Source organism: Oncorhynchus nerka, linkage group LG1 (assembly GCF_034236695.1).
Source record: "Oncorhynchus nerka isolate Pitt River linkage group LG1, Oner_Uvic_2.0, whole genome shotgun sequence".
Taxonomy (NCBI): Eukaryota; Metazoa; Chordata; class Actinopteri; order Salmoniformes; family Salmonidae; genus Oncorhynchus; species Oncorhynchus nerka.
In genome coordinates, this window is record NC_088396.1 from 40,807,988 (window position 1) to 40,824,869 (window position 16,882).

The 16,882-nt window shown below is 45.5% G+C and overlaps 1 protein-coding gene across 1 annotated transcript in view; it reads left to right on the top strand.

Moving 5' to 3' along the window:
* Positions 1 to 14,767, top strand: part of LOC115119868 (inactive phospholipase C-like protein 1) — a 142,821-nt gene extending 128,054 nt beyond the window's left edge. The window contains exons 6-10 of the mRNA XM_065018818.1: positions 4,224 to 4,586; positions 9,437 to 9,640; positions 10,845 to 10,920; positions 11,489 to 11,598; positions 11,971 to 14,767. Coding sequence (XP_064874890.1) covers positions 4,224 to 4,586; positions 9,437 to 9,640; positions 10,845 to 10,920; positions 11,489 to 11,598; positions 11,971 to 12,144 — 927 coding nt within the window. The 3' untranslated portion in view covers positions 12,145 to 14,767. The remainder of the gene's footprint in view (positions 1 to 4,223; positions 4,587 to 9,436; positions 9,641 to 10,844; positions 10,921 to 11,488; positions 11,599 to 11,970) is intronic.
* The last annotated feature ends 2,115 nt before the right edge of the window (positions 14,768 to 16,882 follow it).

The window sequence follows — 16,882 nt, forward strand, 5'->3', positions numbered from 1 at the left end:
CTGACCAATGGTGTGGGAATGGAGAGAGAACAGTTGGAGAGTAGGTCTACGGTAGCATTGACCAATGGTGTGGGAATGGAGAGAGAACAGTTGGAGAGTAGGTCTACGGTAGCATTGACCAATGGTGTGGGAATGGAGAGAGAACAGTTGGAGAGTAGGTCTACGGTAGTATTGACCAATGGTGTGGGAATGGAGAGAACAGTTGGAGAGTAGGTCTACGGTAGTATTGACCAATGGTGTGGGAATGGAGAGAACAGTTGGAGAGTAGGTCTACGGTAGTATTGACCAATGGTGTGGGAATGGAGAGAGAACAGTTGGAGAGTAGGTCTACGGTAGCATTGACCAATGGTGTGGGAATGGAGAGAGAACAGTTGGAGAGTAGGTCTACGGTAGTATTGACCAATGGTGTGGGAATGGAGAGAGAACAGTTGGAGAGTAGGTCTACGGTAGCATTGACCAATGGTGTGGGAATGGAGAGAGAACAGTTGGAGAGTAGGTCTACGGTAGTATTGACCAATGGTGTGGGGATGGAGAGAGAACAGTTGGAGAGTAGGTCTACGGTAGCATTGACCAATGGTGTGGGAATGGAGAGAGAACAGTTGGAGAGTAGGTCTACGGTAGCATTGACCAATGGTGTGGGAATGGAGAGAGAACAGTTGGAGAGTAGGTCTACGGTAGCATTGACCAATGGTGTGGGAATGGAGAGAGAACAGTTGGAGAGTAGGTCTACGGTAGTATTGACCAATGGTGTGGGAATGGAGAGAACAGTTGGAGAGTAGGTCTACGGTAGTATTGACCAATGGTGTGGGAATGGAGAGAACAGTTGGAGAGTAGGTCTACGGTAGTATTGACCAATGGTGTGGGAATGGAGAGAACAGTTGGAGAGTAGGTCTACGGTAGTATTGACCAATGGTGTGGGAATGGAGAGAGAACAGTTGGAGAGTAGGTCTACGGTAGCATTGACCAATGGTGTGGGAATGGAGAGAGAACAGTTGGAGAGTAGGTCTACGGTAGTATTGACCAATGGTGTGGGAATGGAGAGAGAACAGTTGGAGAGTAGGTCTACGGTAGACATTGACCAATGGTGTGGGAATGGAGAGAACAGTTGGAGAGTAGGTCTACGGTAGTATTGACCAATGGTGTGGGAATGGAGAGAACAGTTGGAGAGTAGGTCTACGGTAGCATTGACCAATGGTGTGGGAATGGAGAGAACAGTTGGAGAGTAGGTCTACGGTAGCATTGACCAATGGTGTGGGAATGGAGAGAGAACAGTTGGAGAGTAGGTCTACGGTAGCATTGACCAATGGTGTGGGAATGGAGAGAGAACAGTTGGAGAGTAGGTCTACGGTAGCATTGACCAATGGTGTGGGAATGGAGAGAGAACAGTTGGAGAGTAGGTCTACGGTAGCATTGACCAATGGTGTGGGAATGGAGAGAGAACAGTTGGAGAGTAGGTCTACGGAAGTATTGACCAATGGTGTGGGAATGGAGAGAACAGTTGGAGAGTAGGTCTAGGTAGTATTGACCAATGGTGTGGGAATGGAGAGAACAGTTGGAGAGTAGGTCTACGGTAGCATTGACCAATGGTGTGGGAATGGAGAGAATAGTTGGAGAGTAGGTCTACGGTAGTATTGACCAATGGTGTGGGAATGGAGAGAACAGTTGGAGAGTAGGTCTACGGTAGCATTGACCAATGGTGTGGGAATGGAGAGAACAGTTGGAGAGTAGGTCTACGGTAGTATTGACCAATGGTGTGGGAATGGAGAGAACAGTTGGAGAGTAGGTCTACGGTAGCATTGACCAATGGTGTGGGAATGGAGAGAACAGTTGGAGAGTAGGTCTACGGTAGCATTGACCAATGGTGTGGGAATGGAGAGAGAACAGTTGGAGAGTAGGTCTACGGTAGTATTGACCAATGGTGTGGGAATGGAGAGAACAGTTGGAGAGTAGGTCTACGGTAGCATTGACCAATGGTGTGGGAATGGAGAGAACAGTTGGAGAGTAGGTCTACGGTAGCATTGACCAATGGTGTGGGAATGGAGAGAACAGTTGGAGAGTAGGTCTACAATTGACCAATGGTGTGGGAATGGAGAGAACAGTTGGAGAGTAGGTCTACGGTAGCATTGACCAATGGTGTGGGAATGGAGAGAACAGTTGGAGAGTAGGTCTACGGTAGCATTGACCAATGGTGTGGGAATGGAGAGAGAACAGTTGGAGAGTAGGTCTACGGTAGTATTGACCAATGGTGTGGCACGCTAATCTAGTTGTATTGCAGATAATAACAATATGTTAAGAACAATGGTCTTATGTTATGAGAAACAAAACATGAACTACAAAGTATTGTAAAAACTTTAACAACTAAGAAAGAAACCAAAGCCAGTGGTTAAGCTCTGTTTAGCTCATTATCCCTGTGGCCAGTAACCTAAGGCTTGGTGGGCGACTAGAAGGTAATGTGGCGTGACTCTACAGACACACACTCACGAGGCAGAGACACATGGGTCCTCTCTGGGAACACACACACACAGAGAGAGGGGGATGCTGTTTAGACTCCCCTCTTCATGCCTCTTTTAAACCTCAAATACACTACACTTTTGTAAATGTCCTGGAAATGTATCCTGCAACAGGGTGATCAAATGAAGATCCTACATCTGTACATCCCTATTAGATTGATGGAGCTCCATGCTAAAACGTTAAAATCTACACTAGCACAGAATGAGCTGTATAAACTATTGGAACCAAACTTAAAAAGAACTGATGTTGGGACAAGATGGAGGAAAATTTTGGAATATAACTTAAGAAATTACAGTTAACGAACATGTACGCTTCATCCACAATAAATGAATGTATACAATTTATTATACAAGAGACAAAATTCACAAATTCTACACTTAACGAAAATGTACACTTAATCCAGAATAAATTAATGTATAGAATTTATTAAACACGAGACAAAATTCACAAATTCTACAGCGCATTGGCAGAGTCATGTCATAAGTGTTTAACCTAACAATGACTCACCAATCCCTGCCTCCTGGGGATGCTATGATGTCCAAAAGTTATGGACGGAGATAGAAAGTTGTCTGTCAGAAGTATTACGATGTAAACTTACTTTTAACACGTCTGTCTGCATATTCCAAGACGAGGCATATGGGGGTGTAGTGAGATACACAATGGCCTGGACGATTCTCTTCTCATCTTGAAAAATGTACACTGAAAACATGGAAATCAATCAATACACCATCATTTAACACAATGGAAAATCAAATGATTTATTATTGAAAAATTGAAATAGCATGGGTGACCAGGAAAACAAATGGATACAATTTAAGGCCATGTGACGAACAGTAATACAGGAACTAGGAATGGAGGTGTTAGCAGGCAGGTCTGGGTAGAGGACATGTAGTCGTTGTGTGTCGAAACACATTCATCACACTGAGAGCCCAGAAACCAATGGCGGACCAGTAAGTGTGTGTGGGTTTCTGTGTGTGTGGGTTTCTGTGTGTGTGGGTTTCTGTGTGTGTGGGTTTCTGTGTGTGTGGGTTTCTGTGTGTGCGTGTGTTTCTGTGTGTGCGTGTGTTTCTGTGTGTGCGTGTGTTTTGTGTGTGTGTGTGTTTCTGTGTGTGTTTCTGTGTGTGTGTGTGTTTCTGTGTGTGTTTCTGTGTGTGTGTGTGTGTGTGTTTCTGTGTGTGTGTGTTTCTGTGTGTGTGTGGGTTTCTGTGTGTGTGTGTTTCTGTGTGTGTGTGTTTCTGTGTGTGTGTGTTTCTGTGTGTGTGTGTGTGTGTTTTTCTGTGTGTGGGTGTGTTTTATTGGATGTTTATGCGTCATAATGATCTGCTGTCTGTGTCTCCTCTCACAATGAATATGTATAGCCACACTAACACAGCCATAAGTCCTGCTACTGCCAGTGGGTGTTCTAGTTAATATATTCCTCACCATGTTCATGGTGGTTTTATTCCAATGTATTTCATTTGTCTGATTAATACTGTTTGTACTGATGCCACCCAGGTTAATAATGTGTGAGCGTGAGTACATGTGCATACCTGAATATGTACCTATGTGTGATATTGAATGTACAAATATACTGAATGTCGATGTCATGGATAATATAATGTGGCCCGGGGGAATGAAGAGACATCACCATCCAACAGTATTGGGTAACAATCCTGGAAATGTGTCTGTTGCTGCACCTGTGCTCATGATTGGTTGCCATCTGTCCTTCCCAGGTGAACATGCCGGAGTTGGCGCTCCTCCGCTTCGTGGTATTGGACGATGACTACATCGGAGACGACTTCATTGGCCAGTACAGCGTGGCCTTCGAGTGCCTTCAGCCAGGCTACCGCAACGTGCCCCTGCTGGGTCTGGTGGGAGACCCCTTGCCCCACGCCAGCCTATTTGTCCATGTGGCCGTGACCAATCGGCGAGGGGGGGGCAAGGCCCAGAGGAGGGGTCTGTCTGTGCGGAGAGGGGTGCGGCGGGGGCGAGAGTACGTGACCCTACGGAACACGGGTATTAAAGCTCTGGATGATACGTTCCGTCCCGCTAGCGCCCCTCTCAAGGAGGCCACGGACCTGCGGGAGGATGCACAGGTGAGAGGGGTCAAAGGTTAATTCTATTTCTCAAACACTTGCTGCGTTGCGAAGAAGTCCCTCTCTTCCATGTAGTATGGACTGGCTCACTTCCCTTCATGGATTTCCAGTCATCTGATTGGTGTAATGTGGGGCTAGAGGGAGTTTCCACAATTTTTTATTTATTTTATTTCACCTTTATTTAACCAGGTAGGCCAGTTGAGAACAAGTTCTCATTTACAACTGCGACCTGGCCAAGATAAAGCAAAGCAGTGCGTCACAAACAACAACACAGAGTTACACATGGAATAAACAAACATACAGTCAATAACACAATAGAAAAAAAATCAAGTGTGTGCAAATGAGATAAGGGAGGTAAGGCAATAAATAGGCCATAGTGGCGAAATAATTACAGTATAGCAATTAAACACTGGAGTGATAGATGTGCAGAAGATGAATGTGCAAGACAAGACACTGGGGTGCAAAGGAGCAAAAATAAATAACAGTATGGGGATAGTTTGATGGGCTATGTACAGATGGGCTATGTACAGGTGCAGTGATCTGTGAGCTGCTCTGACAGCTGGTGCTTAAAGTTAGTGAGGGAGATATGAGTCACCAGCTTCAGTGACTTTTGCAGTTCGTTCCAGTCATCAATCTATCAATTGTCTGTTCCTTTTTAACAATGGACATCTAATTAGCATAATACTCAAAAGTCCCACCAACATCCGTCAGTTTAAGATATGAAACTTGTTAGTTTATTGAATCCACTGCATCCTCCAATGTCGTCCTTCTGCATCTGTGGTGAAAGGTGGCAGAGCTAGAGAGGTGTTTGACAGACCATAAGGCATCTGTGGTGAAAGGTGGCAGAGCTAGAGAGGTGTTTGTCAGACCATAAGACATCTGTGGTGAAAGGTGGCAGAGCTAGAGAGATGTTTGACAGACCATAAGGCATCTGTGGTGAAAGGTGGCAGAGCTAGAGAGGTGTTTGTCAGACCATAAGACATCTGTGGTGAAAGGTGGCAGAGCTAGAGAGGTGTTTGTCAGACCATAAGACATCCCAAATATCGGTCTTCTGTAGCATCTGAACGGTTTGACCTACAAACTATTATGACCCCTCTGACTCATACAAAACACGATGGTGTTCTTCGTTTTGTTCTACGAACCCCACAAGCCTCACGGGACTCTTCTGAAGTCGGTACAATCTGCCAACGTCTGTCTGTAGCGTCTGAACAGTTTGGGCTACACACTGATATGACCCCTCTGTGGAAAGGTGAGACTCTCACAAATACGTTCATCAGTTGTTTTTCTCCAGGATGCCCACAAGCCTCACAAGCCAAATTTTAAAAAAAAAAATATATATATATATATATATTTTTTACCCCTTTTTCTCCCCAATTTCGTGGTATCCAATTGTTAGTAGCTACTATCTTGTCTCATCGCTACAACTCCCGTACGGGCTCAGGAGAGACGAAGATCGAAAGTCATGCATCCTCCGATACACAACCCAACCAAGCCGCACTGCTTCTTTTAACACAGCGCGCATCCACCCCGGAAGCCAGCCGCTCGGAGGAAACACCGTGCACCTGGCAACCTTGGTTAGCGCGCACTGCGCCCGGCCCACCACAGGAGTCGCTGGTGCGCGATGAGACAAGGATATCCCTACCGGCTAAACCCTCCCTAACCCGGACGACGCTAGGCCAATTGTGCGTAGCCCCACGGACCTCCCGGTTACGACAGAGCCTGGGCTCGAACCCAGAGTCTCTGGTGGCACAGCTAGCACTGAGATGCAGTGCCCTAGACCACTGCCAAATTAATTGTTTAATCAAATATGTTTTGTATATGTATTTTTAAACCTTAAAGGGCCCTAAAAATCAAATAGCTAAATGATCCATGGTATGACTATCATGAAACAATTCCACATGTTAACTTAGTAGAACCCCCCAACCCCCGCTTAGACTCTAGAGGGCTAATTTAGATAACCAAATGCATTTAACTTAATATTGAAATGAACAAATACATTTGAATACATTTTCCTGCCCAAACAGATGGTGCCGATGTGCTGTTGTGTTCTAGTTAGTCAGTGGTGAATTATACACTAGTCTATAAATACCATAGATCTGATCTGGATCCACTTATCTCTATTATACACAATCACTCTCTCTGTCTCTCACACACACACACACACACACACACACACACACACACTAGGGCTGCACGATTATGGGCAAAAAATGCAATTACATTTTTTGCTCAAAATATTGAGATTATAATCCAATTTTATTTGTCACATACATGAGTTTTGCAGATGTTATTGCTGTGTTTATGCAATAACATCTAAATGCTTGTGTTTCTAGCTCCAACAGTGCAGTAATATCTGACAAGTAATATCTATCAATACACACAATCTAAAGTAAAGGAATATATACATATTTGGATGAGCAGTGTCAGAGTGGCATAGACAGTAGATGAGTAATCCAAATATCAACATATTATTAAATTGACTAGTGTTCCATCTATTAAAGTGACTTGCGATATAGATCAAAACACTTGGATGAACTGTTGGAATCATAGAAATAACATGATTTATATTAAGAAGCAAAGTGGAAAGCAGCATTGTTCTTGTTTGGAACAATGTGTTGACAGCATTTGACCTAACAGAACCTCATGCAAAGGTTAGAGTGAATCTAAGGAGGAACTGTGCAGGTTGAGTGACAGGGTTTGGGTTGTGTATGGGAGGACGCATGACTTTCTCCCGAGCCCGTACGGGAGTTGTAGCGATGAGACGAGATAGTAACTGCTAACAATTGGATACCACGAAAAGGGGGTAAAAAATATTGCGTGCATCTGTGATATGGATATTACACATGTCAATATTGTGATTTCCATGTGAATTCCATTAATTGTGCAGCACTAACACACCCACCCACACAGTCGAACACACATGTCCACATACTTCAATCTGTCCTTTCTCTCTGTCTCTTTCTTTCTTTCTTTCTTTCTCTCTCTCTCGCTCTGTCTCTCTCTCTCTCTCTCGCTCGTCTCTCTCTCTCTCTGTCTCTCTCTCGCTCTCTCTCTCTCTCTCGCTCTCTCTCTCTCTCTCTCTCTCTCTCTCCATCTCTGTCTCTCTCTCTCTCTCCTCCATCTCTGTCTCTCTCTCTCTCTCTCCATCTCTGTCTCTCTCTCTCTCTCTCCATCTCTGTCTCTCTCTCTCTCTCTCCATCTCTGTCTCTCTCTCTCTCCATCTCTGTCTCTCTCTCTCTCTCTCTCTCTCATCTCTGTCCATCTCTCTCTCTCTCTCTCTCTCCATCTCTGTCTCTCTCTCTGTCTCTCTCTCTCTCTCTTTCTGCCTCTCTGTCTGTCTGTCTGTCTGTCTGTCTGTCTGTCTCTTTCTGCCATCTACCACAGTCTGTTATTAATCATAATGTGTGCCCCCGCCCACACACAAACACTCACAACCAACCCACTCTGATCTCAGGTGGGCTGTGGTAACCACTAATGGGAGTGCTGGTCCAGTTGTTTTGGCAGTGTGTCTGATCTCCCAGTGTTTTGGCAGTGTGTCTGATCTCCCAGTGTTTTGGCAGTGTGTCTGATCTCCCAGTGTTTTGGCAGTGTGTCTGATCTCCCAGTGTTTTGGCAGTGTGTCTGATCTCCCAGTGTTTTGGCAGTGTGTCTGATCTCCCAGTGTTTTGGCAGTGTGTCTGATCTCCCAGTGTTTTGGCAGTGTGTCTGATCTCCCAGTGTTTTGGCAGTGTGTCTGATCTCCCAGTGTTTTGGCAGGGTGTCTGATCTCCCAGTGTTTTGGCAGGGTGTCTGATCTCCCAGTGTTTTGGCAGGGTGTCTGATCTCCCAGTGTTTTGGCAGGGTGTCTGATCTCCCAGTGTTTTGGCAGTGTGTCTGATCTCCCAGTGTTTTTTGGCAGTGTGTCTGATCTCCCAGTGTTTTTTGGCAGTGTGTCTGATCTCCCAGTGTTTTTTGGCAGTGTGTCTGATCTCCCAGTGTTTTGGCAGTGTGTCTGATCTCCCAGTGTTTTGGCAGTGTGTCTGATCTCCCAGTGTTTTGGCAGTGTGTCTGATCTCCCAGTGTTTTGGCAGGGTGTCTGATCTCCCAGTGTTTTGGCAGTGTGTCTGATCTCCCGGTGTTTTGGCAGTGTGTCTGATCTCCCGGTGTTTTGGCAGTGTGTCTGATCTCCCGGTGTTTTGGCAATGTGTCTGATCTCCCGGTGTTTTGGCAGTGTGTCTGATCTCCCGGTGTTTTGGCAGTGTGTCTGATCTCCCGGTGTTTTGGCAGTGTGTCTGATCTCCCGGTGTTTTGGCAGTGTGTCTGATCTCCCAGTGTTTTGGCAGTGTGTCTGATCTCCCAGTGTTTTGGCAGTGTGTCTGATCTCCCGGTGTTTTGGCAGTGTGTCTGATCTCCTAGTGTTTTTTGGCAGTGTGTCTGATCTCTCAGTAGAGACTTCTGAGAGACCCAGTAAGTTCCCTCCCTTCCTCTCCCTTCCAAACACATTAGCTAGTACAGTAAATGTTTAGCATGGATGCCTTCATGTCTACTCTCCTCGGTGACCCTAGCCTAGGTATTAAGGGGCTCACCCAAGTGCCTCGTTACCTGACTTAGAATGACCTGAACCTGACCAGAGATTGGCCTGACATTCTCGCAGACAATAAGAGGTGTTTTATGTGTTATAGTCTGTGCTTGACTTGATGTATACTGTATGTGTGGTCTGAGTTTACACCTTATCTGATGCTGTGATTTCCTATCCTCTCTTAGTCTGGACTTTTTCAGGTCACATGGATAGAAAAAAACACCTCACCGTATATACCTATAATACCCTGCATCTGACCTCCTCTGTCTCTCTGTCTCTGTCCCCCCCCCAGAGGGCCAGTATGACTTTCAAGGAGCATTGTGGGCTCCCCCCAGTGGCCAAGCTGAAGCAGTGCATCCAGACCCTGGCCACGCGGCTTCAGACCCCAGAGGGCCCTCCGGGGGCCAGCATGACCCTGAAGGACGGCTACCCCCACTTGGAGGCCCTGGGCAGCATCACTGACACCACACGCAAACTATTGAGCCACTATGATATGGTAGGGACCGCATGGGGAGAGAGTGGTGTCAATCCCACATCCTCCTCTCCAGCTGTGTTTCCTCACATAACTGGAGAGATGACTAGGAGAGAGATATATAATTGAGACAGAGGACAGAGAGAGGGTGAGAGGACAGAGAGAGGGTGAGAGGACAGAGAGAGGGTGAGAGGACAGAGAGAGGGCGAGAGGACAGAGAGAGGGCGAGAGGACAGAGAGAGGGCGAGAGGACAGAGAGAGGGCGAGAGGACAGAGAGAGGGCGAGAGGACAGAGAGAGGGCGAGAGGACAGAGAGGCGAGAGGACAGAGAGAGGGCGAGAGGACAGAGAGGACAGAGAGAGGACAGAGAGGACAGAGAGAGGGCAGAGAGGACAGAGAGAGGACAGAGAGAGGACAGAGAGAGGACAGAGAGAGGACAGAGAGAGGACAGAGAGAGGACAGAGAGAGGACAGAGAGGACAGAGAGGACAGAGAGGGCAGAGAGACAGAGAGGGACAGAGAGAGAGGGCGAGAGGACAGAGAGAGGGCGAGAGGAGAGAGAGAGGGCAGAGAGAGAGGGCGAGGGGACAGAGAGAGGGCGAGGGGACAGAGAGAGGGCGAGGGGACAGAGAGAGGGCGAGGGGACAGAGAGGGGGCGAGGGGACAGAGAGGGGGCGAGGGGACAGAGAGAGGGCGAGAGGACCTATAGGCTACCTGGTCTGCACACACAGTAGTAGACCTATAGGCTACCTGGTCTGCACACATAGTAGTAGACCTATAAGCCTACCTGGTCTGCACACATAGTAGTAGACCTATAAGCCTACCTGGTCTGCACACATAGTAGTAGACCTATAGACTACCTGGTCTGCACGCAAATGTAGGTATAGAAATGTGCCCATTTGAGGATCTGATACTATTTCTGATTGGCTTAACGCACCACCACTAAAGAGCTGTGGAGCTTCTCAAAGTAATGTTTTCTTCACCTCAAACAGCAAGCAAACGATTTACATCTATTGAGAATGAAATTAGTTACTCAATGTATTTGTCTGTCTGACCAGAGGCTCATCTGGTCTGTCTGCTTACCTGCCTGTCTGTCTGTCCGTCCAGAGGCTCATCTTGTCTGTCTGCTTACCTGCCTGTCTGTCTGTCCGTTCAGAGGCTCATCTTGTCTGTCTGCCTGTCTGTCTGTCCAGACGCTCATCCAGTGTCTGTCTCTCTGTCCCTTCCAGATGATCTCAGCCCAGAAGCAGCTGATTGAGAAGGCAGACGCTGTGCAGGAGAGGATTGCACAGGTTCAGAGAGCGGGTGAGAGGAGGGATGGATGGACAGATGGAGGAATATAAAATGAATGTCTAACCAGCCACAGTAATAACAAACCCTGGATCCTATCTTCAGGAATCTAGCAGTGTGATAATAATAACTAACTTGTAACTTCTAATAACTTAAGTGTTCTACTGAAGTGTGATTGAAGAGGTCCATCTTTTATATTGTATTGTGTACCCCTGTCAGAAGAGATATGCTGGCTCAAGTGCATTGCCCTATATGGGAGAAATGTAGAGAGGAAAGTAAATAGCTGGTTTTGATTTACCATACTAATGAACGTATATCTACCCCAGATGTCGGTCTAGATCATGAGCCTTAAAAGGAGAGAAACTACTCACATAAGAGCTTGAGACAAAAGGATAGTAATGGAAAAAGTGCATTTATTTTTATCCTCTGCTCAAGTGTGACATTTAATTGAGCTAAATTATATAATACATTTTTTTCAAATTGAATGATATGGATTGTCTTTCTGTTACTTATCGCTAGCCTCAGCTCTCACTGACTCTTAATTTTGTCTCTGTCTCGTTCACCTGTCCCTGTCTCGTCTCAGGAATGGAGTTTCACGAGGAGCTGCCCAGGCTGGGAGAGAAGGAGGGGCTGAAGGGGCGCAAGCATAGTAAAGCCCTGGAGAGTTTCACCTGGAACATCACTGTCCTCAAGGTACTCATGGAGGCACAATACACTTTGTCACCAAGGGGAAAATGTCTTGGACACATTTACGCTGCTGTATATTATATAAACACCCACCCTCTCTCTCGCTCTCTCTCTTGCTCTCTTTTACTTTCTCTCCCCTCTCTATCTCCCCCTCTCTCTCTCCTTCCCTCCCTCCCTCCCTCCTTCCCTCCAACTCCCTCCCTCTCTCTCCCTCCCTCTCTCTCTCTCTCTCTCTCTCTCTCTCTCTCTCTCTCTCTCTCTCTCCCTTCCCTCCCTCCCTACCTCCCTCTCTCTCTCTCCTTCCCTCCCTCCCTACCTCCCTCCCTCTCTCTCCTTCCCTCCCTCCCTACCTCCCTCCCTCCATCGCTCCCTCTACAGGGTCAGTGTGATCTCCTGCATGGTGCCAAGGCTGACTCTCTGGATGCTCTAAGACAGTTGGCCCTGGCCTGTGAAGCCTGTGGCTTGACCTCTACCACCTCCTGCGGTCCCTCTGACCTCCTCTACACCCCTCATGGCAGGAGGGGCAGCACCCATGGCAATGGACGAATCTGACACACCCAACCTACCAGAGAGAGGGAGGGAGGGGGAGGGATGGAGTGGAAGAGATGGTGACACCCCCCAAAGTCCCAAACTACGGGGAGGGAGGGAGGGGGTGGGGACAGAGAGAGAGTGGAATGGTATAGAATAGAGGCCAGAGCCTATCCCTTTATCTAGAATAAAGTAGCAAGACTACTGAAGAATCGTTGCAGTAATTTGACACCCTCACTTTGTGTTCTTCAGTCCTGAGGCTTTTTAACAAAACATGAATGTTCTTATGTTACGTAAAAAACACTTGTGCTTATTTAACAATGTGAACTTGACCTTAATATAACTTTCTCAGTTTCTTTCTGATGGAAAACACGGACTAAATGACAACATTTTCTCAATGTTTTTTTTCTTTCTCCCTAAAAGGGAATTGTGATTGTGAACACAAAACATTGTTCTGCTGTGAGGAAGAGTGGTGGTGACCTTTATTTTTATTTGATTTATTTGACCTTTATTTAACTAGGCAAGTCAGTTAGGAACAAATTCTTATTTTCAATGACAGCCTAGGAACAGTTTGTTAACTGCCTGTTCAGGGGCAGAATGACAGATTTGTACCTTGTCAGCTCGGGGGTTTGAACTTGCAATCTTCCGGTTACTAGTCCAACGCTCTAACCACTAGGCTACCCTATGTTAAAGTTCTTTTCTCTATGGACCCTGTATGCTGAACCTAATGTTTGGATTTTGCTCAACTCACCATTTCTGAGCACAGTGGTTTCAAGAACCTGTTTAAGTTCTCCTTCCTAACATTTGAAGCCCAGAGAGTCAATGGAGGAGTCAATGACATTTTCCAGGAATTCACAAGCACACCTCAAGCGCCTGTTATACTCTGTTAGCCGGGGTTGTCTGCCCGCCTGAAGACTCTCCAGGTAGCCTAGTGGTCAGAGCGTTGGGCCAGTAACTGAAAGGTTGCTGTATCGAATCCCCGAGCTGACAAGGTAAAAATCTGTCCTTCTGCCCCTGAGCAAGGCAGTTAAGCCTCTGGGCGCCGAAGACCTGGATGTCGATTAAGGTAGACCCCCGCACCTCTCTGATTGAGGGGTTGGGTTAAATGCGGAAGACACATTTCAGTTGAAGGCTTTCAGTTGTACAACTGACTAGTTATCCCCCTTCGACACATGCATCCACCTAATTTATCCCTCAGAGGAACTGATGTAACGCTGTTGATGAGAGCCCTTCTCGTAGTGGATACAACGGGGGGCTTTCATTCAGGGATGGACTGAAGGGTGACCCCCATGTCCAAGAGGACATGCTGAGGGACAATTGATTGATTCATTGTTTGTGTTAAAAAGGCTTGGTTGATTGATAGATGTGTATTTCTCTACTAGAGGACATTATTGGCATGGCTGTGTTACTATGAGGGACGTATAGGGGCCCCTTTCTCTATGAGTTGACTGAAAGTATGTGCTGGGTTTGTCCCAGCTTAAAAAACTCACTCAGCTAAACACTGATGTACTCTGACAAAGAACTACAAAAATGGCGCCACTAGGTGCGACTACTAACCTCAGTGTGTTTTTATGCTTGCCCACTTCTGATGGAGTGTGGGACATTAAATGGGGTCTCCTGTGGCTCACAGGTAAACATTCCGTTCTAGCCTGGGGTAGGAGGTGATGTACCGTCCCTACAGTGATGGATAATAGAATGCTGAAAGGCTATTAGCTAAATAAAACTCATGCCCTTATCATAGAACAGGTGCTAGTTCTAAAGCCTCGGCCTCTGCGTTAACCCTTTGTGTGCATTTATGAACAAAACAACATTTTATGTAGAAATTGTGCACCAATATTGAATCTGAAAAGTCTGTTATATTAAATAAAGTGCCCTTTTAATATAGACCACATGGAGAATTCAATATCTTTATAAGAAATAACGTGCCAAAGTGCCAAAATTCAGTGTTTTGACATTCGTCTTCGTGCACCCTCAGTTACTGCTAGGAAGATTTGAACCCACTTAAACCCAACATTTCTCCCAAGTTTTCAACATCATTGTTGAAGTCCTAGTTATTTTGTTGCTTTGACAAAGTCGATTCTGAAGATTATTATTGATTTAATGTGACTTCATTTACGTCCATCCCTCATTTTAAGGTCAACCCTGTTACCTGAACTGAACTCGGGTTTTCAAAATGGTGAAACTATTCCTTTAAAAAAGAAACATTGAACATCTTATAGTCAAATCATAGTGTGAAAGCAGGTGAGCTGGTTCTACTCTTTTTGGACATTTTCTAGTGTTTTGTGGTGGGAAACTGAGCGGGTGGAGGATTTCGCGTCAACCCTTTTACCCACAGAAAGCCCTGGTTAGAAAGGTTTTAACAATTTAAAGCTGGCGTTCACACGCCCCTCACAACAATCTTCCATTCCCCCTGTCACATGGGGATTCGTGACTGATTTAAGATGAAATCATCAACCCTGATACTTTATTTGGCACATAATAGGTACTTACTATAGTAATGTTTTTATTTAAAATCTCTTGAGATGGAACGACCCAGATACAGAATGCAAAGATTCCTGTCTAGCCTAATCTGCTCGACTGGTGTGTTGATGTTTTTTGCTGTGTTGAGACGCTACAAATCTTAAATAAAACCTCTGATCGAACAACACTCTGGTCCAACGCCATAGTTCTTTACTTTACTATAGTAACTCTCTGTAAACCTTAAAGACCATTTAGCAAGTTACATTTGGTTACATTTTTCTAATAAAAATAGAATAACCCCCCCATGGTGTGACTTATGCTGCGTTCAAAACAATGGCTGCGTTCAAGACAACTGGGAACTCAGGGGGAAAAAACAGCTCCGACTAGGATTTTTTGTATTTTTATGGTATCCAACTCAAAATTTCAAGTTGGACACACTGGCATCTTTCTAGAGTGCCGACTTTCCGACCTGAAGATCACTAACGTCGTGATTTGACCTCGTTTGACCTCGAGTTCCCGGTTGCCTTGATAGCCCCATTATACCGTCCCTTATAGTTCCCGGTTGCCTTGATCCAAATGCCCCATTATTACAACCTATGTCTGTCTGTGTCTGCTATCTCCTCTGACCGAGCATCCAAATGGGTACTGTATTCCCTACGTAGTGCAGTCTGTCTGTGTATCTCCTCTGAACATCCAAATGGGTACTGTCTGTCATTACAACCTATGTCTGTCTGTGTCTGCTATCTCCTCTGATCCGAGCATCCAAATGGGTACTGTATGTCTGTCTGTCTGCTATCTCCTCTGACCCTCTGACGAGCATCCAAATGGGTACTGTATCCAAATGTCTGTCTGTGTACTGTATTCTGTATTCCTACGTAGTGCATTACAACCTATGTCTGTCTGTGTCTGCTATCTCCTCTGACCGAGCATCCAAATGGGTACTGTATTCCCTACGTAGTGCATTACAACCTATGTCTGTCTGTGTCTGCTATCTCCTCTGACCGAGCATCCAAATGGGTACTGTATTCCCTACGTAGTGCATTACAACCTATGTCTGTCTGTGTCTGCTATCTCCTCTGACCGAGCATCCAAACACATGTCTGTTTCGTCCCGTCGCCGTACACTCTTGTCACAGTATGTTGTCTTTGTAAAAAACAAATATAGAAGAGGATTTATTGAAGGGGATGACGAGTGTTTTAAAACAAATAAATATTATATTAAATGCCCCTAGCTTTAATTTTGAAAAGCTAGTTTTTTTGATTACCAATGTCACAGTTGTACCCTGACTAAATAAAACAATATTTTACTGACCATTAAATCGCCTAGTTTTCTTTCTGGTCTTCATCTAATCATTATGGAATCATCCCATTCGTTCTCTCTAAAACTTTTTCTTAGAAAAGGAGGGAAAGAAAGATTAATTTTGAAGGTAATGGGTCTGAGCCTTGGTTTTGATGGCCTGTAGTAGTTAGGAATAATAGAGGTGTAGTTTGCGAGAACAGCCAGTAAGTGGAGGTGTTTATCAAGAGAACGAGGAATAATCCCTAGTAGGCTACTGCACTGAGCCCTTTCCTCAGGGTCACTGCTATCCCGAGTACTTTGGGAGTCCCTACTTTAAACCCTAACCTTAACCCCTACCCAAACCTTAACCATAACCATTACCCTTACCTAACCTTAACCATAACCCTTACCTAACCTTAACCCTTACCTAACCTTAACCATAACCCCTACCCTAACCACAACCCTTACCTTAACCCCTACCCTAAGCTTAACCCTAACCCCTACCCAAACCTTAACCATAACCATTACCCTTACCTAAACCCTAACCATAACCCTTACCTAACCTTAACCATAACCCCTACCCTAACCACAACCCTTACCTTAACCCCTACCCTAAGCTTAACCATAACCCTACCTAACCCTAACCCCTACCCTAATCTTAACCCCTACCTTAACCATTTTACAAGTCTACTCCAATGGGGGTAGGGACGTCCCAAGGATACCAGATAGCACAGGCCTTTTCCACAGTAAATAAGGCTAAATAAATGTCAATATTTCCTAAATGTTATTGAATGTTCAATACTCAACCTTGGCTGCTAAGTATGCTGATTTATTTTCATATCAAGCTTATAAAGAGTGATGGTAATTACATTTTAGGCTTCACTTCAAAAGTACACTAATATGTTTTAGTCCTACAACAAGAATCAACACTGGCACGGGCCTGATGTCATAGAACTGAAAGAAAACATCACTTCTCTATCTCTCTCTTTCTCTCCCGCCCTCCCTCCTTCTCTCGTGGTCCTGT